The 7514-nt window shown below is 33.8% G+C and overlaps 1 protein-coding gene across 1 annotated transcript; it reads right to left on the bottom strand.

The window, feature by feature from the left end:
• Positions 1 to 916: 916 nt before the first annotated feature.
• LOC132058144 (mini zinc finger protein 3-like) lies at positions 917 to 1513 on the bottom strand. The gene has a single exon (XM_059450701.1). The coding sequence runs from the start codon at positions 1368 to 1370 to the stop codon at positions 1122 to 1124; it is 249 nt and encodes an 82-aa protein (XP_059306684.1). The 5' UTR covers positions 1371 to 1513; the 3' UTR covers positions 917 to 1121.
• Positions 1514 to 7514: the final 6001 nt, after the last annotated feature.

Genomic DNA, 7514 nt, shown 5'->3' with positions numbered 1-7514 from the left:
AGATATGTGGGCCTATAAGAGTTAATAAAAAATACGATCTCTTCTAGCAAAGCTGAGATGATGCAACTTGATTTAAAATTGTGTTCCTCCGATTGTCTGCCAGAGAGTTTAATGGAGCAATAGAATATGAGAAAAAGTTGGGATTTTTTTACCACCTATCTGTCTATTGGTTCCTTGGAGTACCAAAAGCTAAAAAAACTCAACTCTATTTTAATGCCTGGCTGAACTGGAAATTATCTGTTGCAGCTTCATAAAGGGGACATATTATCTGTCTTGCACACCATGGAAGTGATAGAGATGAAGTTTCCTCAATATTCTTTATCAGATATTTATTTAATTTCCAGCAGCATATTAAGGTAAAATCATAGAGCTATTTTATTGATTTGACCAGGGTTTCTCTTCCCTAAATAGAGAAGACTCTAATTAAGTTTTTAGCCAGTCAAATGTACATGCAAAAATATTTGGTTGAAGTTGAAAATCAAACGATAAAAGTTGAAGTTGAAAAATAGTATTTGGAAGTTAGAAACTGATATTAGACATCTAATTTAGATTAGAAAAATCCCAAAGGAAGCAATCCTCAAAGAATTTAGGAACTAGAAGAAAGACTATTAGGACTATGCTAGGAGCAGCAGGCACGGATCGTGGAGGCAATCTTCCTTTTAATTGAAAATTATTGCACTTTAGATATTTTTCAGACAAGTCTAAACTTTTAGTATCTCTATTACAAATTGAAGTTACGATCTTATGCATAATAATTGGAACATGAGGATCAGATTAATTATTCTTTCTGCATAATAATTGGAACATGAGGATCAGATTAATTATTCTTTCTTTGCTGCCTTCAGTTAAAGAAGTTGCATTTTGATCAATAGCAGAGGAAGAACAAGAAAAGAAAAAGAAAAAGAAAATCAAACACTTAAAAATAAGATCTTCTGATATATTTTATATCTTGTTCGAGTTACAAGAAAGATTCTTTTATCTGGAATTCATCAATTTTTGTACATCAAATTATACACAAATATTCAAGCACAAACCATAAAGAACTCTGATACATAAAATTAAACTCACCTTATCCTTTTTATATAATCTTGGACCAAACATGATCATCCGAATAAATCACACTAACTCTCAGAAACAACTTCACCACCATTCACTTCTCTCCGGTGGAAATTCCTGTGACAGCCACAAGCAGCACAAGTTAGGGCAGCCGTCGTCCCGTCTTCACCGCTTGCCATGAATTCACGGCAGCCATCAACTGCGTAGCCACCGATATTAGCCGCATGATTCTTTTGACATTCAACGTATCGTATGTTCCTAGTTGATGAACCTCCAGTAATCCTTTTAACCACCACTTGTCTTTTTTTCATCATTCTTGAAAATCCCTATTTGAACTTTCACTTATGAATGGGGAGAATTAAGTGAAATTTTGATGGATTGTTACTAGAAAATAAAGCTTGGTCTTCGGTATATAAACCTAACCCTAGCATGTTAATATATAGTAGCAGCCTTGTTATTTTCTAGTTAAAGAAAAGGAAAAAAGGAAAAGAATTTGGTGAGGTGGGGGTAGGATAGACAGTGGCCTTTTTCAATGATTGTTTCAATACTCCTTGGGTCCAAAAATTAGGCAAGATTCTCTGATCGCACACTTACTACAAATTTCACCTCACCACTTGAAAAGTGCCACATCGTGTAAACCTGACCTCTTTTCTAATCGTATCTCTAAGTTTTTCTTTTCTAATCGTATCTCTAAGTTTGCTTTTTCAATTTGGGACGAGATTGTAGGACATATATATTGTAATGGCCACCACGCAAGGCGAGTTGATGAGGGTGGGTCAAAGAAAATAACTAAGAGTATTCTAACCTTGCGAGCTTACGAAGAAAAGGTGCAAATAACACCTTATACGAATCTCATCTTGGTGGGAGGAAATTGAAGAGTTGTACAAGGCATAACACCATTTCACATGTTACATACGCTTTAGGCTGGATGATGGTGTGGTCCAAGAGACAAATTCGTTAGGCTTGTTAGCCAAGCCGACAATACGTGTCATTAGAGGTGGGTGTTCGGGCCGTTCGAATTGGATATAAAAATTTCGGTTGAATATTCGGTTTTCGGATTAAGAAATTACAATCCAAATAAGTTCGGATTGGAGTGAATTTTTTTAAGTTCGATTGTGGGTTAATCGGTTTGGATATTTCGGATTTTCAATTTTGACTTTTGAGCCTTTAAGAAGCCCATAACAAATAACAACTTCAATTCACTTAATAATTTGTTCCTTAGAATGTATAATTTTCTACAGTTAATAAGGATTTAGGCCACTCTACCACTCGTGCTTGTATTTCCATATTGGATTTAATACTGTAAAGGGTAGAGCCTTAGGGGTACTAATTAATCTATTTGACCTTTGAAAATTGGACTTATTATTGTTGGGCACATGTGATATGAATAGGGTTGAATATAAGACGTAAAAATTTTGGAAAATCCGTAGTACTAAATCTGTTATCCCATCCATAGTACTAAAAGTGGCCCAAACTATGTCCATCTCTACATGTCAGGGGCTTGAGTCGTGATAAATATGGTAGTAGAGCCTGATGCTCCCTTAGTACGAGTAATGGTGGGGCAAATCTCAACGAGGACGTCGAGTCCTTGATTGTGTCGGTTGCACGCATGATTGAGAGTGAGCTAACGAGGGTGGGTCAAAAAGGAAGGACTGACAGTCTTCTAGACTGGCAAGTTTCTATAGATGGTGCACATGACACTATCGATGATTTCACATCGGAATGAGGGAGGAAAGTGAAGAGTTTTATAAGGTATTTTACAAGTTCAATTGTACACACGATTTTAGTTAGGCTCTATGATAGCGTAGCTCAAGTGACAAATAAATTAGACTCGTTGGGCTAAAGTAGACACTACGTGTCATAGGCTTGAGTCATGACATATATGCTTTTATTGTTCCAAGGAATTACAAGGGCAGCAAGAAGCACGGCCATGCGCTATAATAAATTGTAAATCTTTTTAGAATGCCGTTGTGGTAGACGTTAATGATGGAAATCTGTAATGAGGGTTGAAATGATAGCTCAACTACCTTAATTACTCAGCATATAAGGAAGAGAAAGATGGTGATTTTTGTGCAAATTAGTTCGTCCTTAAGCTTGATGGGAATGCTTTGCTTTACTGGCAGAGGGAAAAAGTGACTGATTTGGAAAAAGTGACTGATTTAAGTCTAATTAGACTGATGCCTAATTCCACAATCTGCGGGTCCTTAATGATGTTTAAAATCCAGATTAGATGGCCCTTTGAAATGATAGCTCAACTATCTTCTATATCTTTCTAGTAACCTCCATAATGACAATTTCTTCAACCTAAACATAGATCGCTAGGAACTCATATTCTCGTTCGTCCGACCCATCATGAAAAGAAATATTTCCCAAACTGTTTGATTAATTTAATTAGTGTAAACACAGGATACATACTACATCTAAGTGTTTTTTTTTTCCCGCAGAAATAGTTTAGTTTAACCTTTTTTTTTAATTCCTCCACTAGGAGCTCCCCTTTTTCTCTTTTGGTGACTCGAATCCACGACCTTCGTGTTGGAGGTGGAAATTGCTTACCATTTGAGCAATTCTCTCTTAGGAGACAAAGAAACTTCTTTCTTCATTCAGGCTATATTGTGTAGCACGAATTGTAACGCGCTAGCCCTTAAACTTTCCAGCTAAAAACATAACATGTTTTTTTATGGATGTTCTTTACTCCTTTGGTTTCAATTTGTTTAAACCTATTTTATTTTAATTAATTTATCTAAAAAAGAATGATCCGTTTTTAAATTTGAAAATAATTTAATTTAAACTTTTCATTTTACCGTGAATGAGAAGATTCACTAATTATATGCATGTTATAATATGTTTAAAATCACAAGTTTTAAAAATCTTATAGCGCATCACAAATGCTATGACAAAATTAGAAGTTCTAAAAGTCCTAATATCCTGATATTTTCTCAAATTCTGCATCCAACAGGAATGAAGCTAGAGTTCTAATTACAAATTCGGCATAATCCAATAATTTTGGTAAAACCCCATGTATTCATATTAAGAAATACACTTAATATACATAAATAATTTATCTAAAATTTAGTAAGTTGCTTTTTTAAGAATTTAAAATCCATAAATTTAAAATTTTGAATTCGTATTTGAATCTATTACCTATGTTGTTCAGTCAAATAGAATCATGTAAATTGAAATGGATGGATTACCGAATATTGTTTGTTACTGCAAAATAGGCAGCGTATATACTCTTTGGTAGTCGTTAAGTATGCTTAAAGTAAGTAGTGGTGTTAGAAATGAGATTTTGCTTTCACAAAAACATTAATAACGCCTTTACGAAGAATTTGAAAAAAAAAAAAACCAACAACAACAAAAAGCTGGAAAGATGGAGGAAAAAATTGTTTTTTATAATCTGATTGGATGAAATGAAAGGTGAAGAAATATTCAAGTGGTACATGAATAATATAGATCGACAAGTAGGATTGAGAAAATAAGCACATCTGCCATAGGTGCAAATGAGCAGACATTGACAAAAATGAAAGAGAAACATACATTTTCAAGAAGCACGTGGCTTTATTGGACGAAGTGTATTGTTTACACAACACGGGTCCACTAGCTACAAGATCATTCAAGAATCAAAATGGAAAAGTCCCTCCAGAATCACAAACATATATAATATAAATTTTAAAAAGCAAAAAAGAAACAGTAGAATCTGCTACTGCAAAAATAAATTAGAAAAACCACTGGCATTGAGAAAATATAAAATTTTAACAGAAACGTACTGTTCCAGAGATGTACCTTATATAATACTTACTGAAAGTTTATAAGTACGTTATTATTATATATTCGTATTTTCTTAGACCCCCCAAAAATTAAAAATTAAAATCGTCTTTCGTTTTCCAAGCTAGTCAATTCTAAGATTTTTCCAGCTTAGTCCAAACTGCCCCCAGCAGTATTGAAGTTATCATTTCCATAGAAGGTTAAAAAGTTATGATATGAAAATTATAAAGAGTCAACAACATATCTCGATAGAGTAAAGTCATAGAATTAACAATAATTATTGAAAATAACAAGTCTCGAGAACACCATAAGGCCAGCAGGATGAGTAAAACCAGGGAGTTCTTTCCATAAAAGCTAATACAAAAAGGAGCTTCCACCAAACAGAAGCAACAGTGGGTATAATGCCACTATGATTGGTGTCTTTTATACTGAGGAATTGAGGGGGTGGGTTACATGTGATGGTAACATCTAATCCAAAATGTTGTCTGCAGGACAGGTCAAATATTACTATATTGTCAAATATATTAAGTACTCCATTTCATTTTTCTAAATTTATGTGATGCATTTTGACTGCATACAATTTTAAGAATTTTTTTTGGATCTTGTAATCTAAAAGAAGTTATATATATATATATATATATAAGAATTTTTTTTGGATCTTGTAATCTAAAAGAAGTTATATATATATATATATATATATATATATGCGTGGCTATAAATCGTCTTATCAGGATAGAAATTAAAATTTGATGTAAAATAATTTTTTAATATAGAAATGTATTTTTTTTTTTTTTTGGGTTAGACCAAAGAAAACAGTACATCACATAAATTGAGACAAAAAAAATCGAATTACTATTTAGTAATATTGTGGGGATTAACATAGATTAACTATTTTTACAATACTTCTATCAAGAGGTTCAAAAACTAGTTTCCTTATTAGAAAAAAGAAAAAAAAAAAAAAAACACTCACCTTCTTAACTGGATTTTCATATTGCCCTTGCATATGTGTCATCCCCCGCAAAAGATGAGGCAGAGTGAATTTGGAAATGCAGGAGTATGCGATCCAGATGCGACGCCGCATAGTTTGAGTACAATATCCTTACGATAAATAAGTAGAGGATGAAGACAATAGTGGAGGGATCTTATTTTGAATGCTTTACCCACTCAGAAGAAAAACATTATTCAATGTTTTTGCTGTTTCTTAGGGAGAATATCTTCTAAAAACATTGAATAATGACTCAAAATCCTACACAAAGCATTTACGGTACCAAGACAAAAAGTACAAAAAACTGTAACTTTAAATCTTCGTCGACCACTATGCGGTCGCATGCTCTCGAGTCTCGAATGCGGTCGCATAAGTGCCGCATTTTAAAATAGTTTAGACCTCTTATTAAGGGTTGGTTTTAGGTCACCATATCTATTAAGTTCTGATAGCGAGAACGTCGAATTCAATTCATATTAGTTTAGGTTTTAAACATTGACATAGTTTAGGATTATTCAACCCTAATTAAATAGAGAAGGTAGCGGTAAACGAAAAGAATGAAAAAAACGACAATTCTAATTTTATAGAATGGGAAAAAAAGGACGTCTTGGTGAGAAGTTGGTCAATTGAAACCATGACTGAAGAGTCAATGTTCCTATTATTGATTGCACTTTGACCAAACAAATTTGGGAGAGTCTTGAGTATAATTACCTACAAGTTAGCAAGGATCAGGAATTTCAACCGAAGCAACAAATTCAGAGTATCAAAGACATATGGGATCAAAATCTGTAGATAAAGGAACTCAAGGAAATTTGCGATAGTCTCACCGCTATACAAAGATAGCAAGGTTAAAAAAAATTCTCAAGGTCTTGGCAACAAATATAAAACCTTGAGGACTGTTTTGGCAAGGCTCCATATTCAACTTTCACTTAGTTTGTCAAAGCAGTAAGAAGGTACAATACGAGAGCAGAAGATAGCGAGAAGGATCATTTTGATCAAGCCCCGAATTTTCAAGTCCACGAAACACAAGGTTTGTTTGGTAAAGGTAAAGAACAATACAAACCCAAGTTCGACACGTACACCATTGGTGGACAAATGGACAATAAGGGAGGCATTCTGGGTTCCAAAATAATCAGAAATGCTCTCAAACACAAGCAAATTCATGCCTGAATTGTAGAAGAAACAATCACACTGCTATTTTTTGCTTTATTACGTGAGATTGCTCCCGCCATTCTCAATAGAAAATTCCACAAGGACTATCTTCATTAAAAATTTAATTAATGAACCATCAAGCAACAATCTTTATATGGACTCTTGAGTAAGTTTGGAGTTGTATCATTGCCAACATCGAACTTGAGAGGGGATGATAGAGAGAACATAGAATTCAATCTATATTAGTGTAGGATCTACACATATACATAGTTTAAGATCATGTATATTTTTAAAATTCGGATCGTCGAGTCCTAACTAAATAGAGAAGACATAACTATATATATGATGAATCAACTGCATCACGTAGAGAAGCCAGAAAAGAAAAAATAAAGAATTATATTTTCACATTCTCAATATTATTGTATAATCTTTGTCTAGCCTCCCCCGGCTAATCTGTACCAAAAATAAGTGGTACTCACATGCAAACGTAGAGAACACGTGTGAATAATGGCATCTGCTTGAAGTGCTATTGGGTGAATCTGGTGAAAGAGTTGATATGGAC

The sequence above is a fragment of the Lycium ferocissimum genome, chromosome 5 (genome assembly GCF_029784015.1).
Source record: "Lycium ferocissimum isolate CSIRO_LF1 chromosome 5, AGI_CSIRO_Lferr_CH_V1, whole genome shotgun sequence".
NCBI lineage: Eukaryota > Viridiplantae > Streptophyta > Magnoliopsida > Solanales > Solanaceae > Lycium > Lycium ferocissimum.
Note: the sequence above shows the minus strand (reverse complement) of the source record. Positions and strands in the feature narration are given on the sequence as shown.

Excerpts from the sequence above, each read along its gene's own strand:
- LOC132058144 (XM_059450701.1), bottom strand. The coding sequence starts at position 1,370 with ATGATGAAAAAAAGACAAGTGGTGGTTAAAAGGATTACTGGAGGTTCA.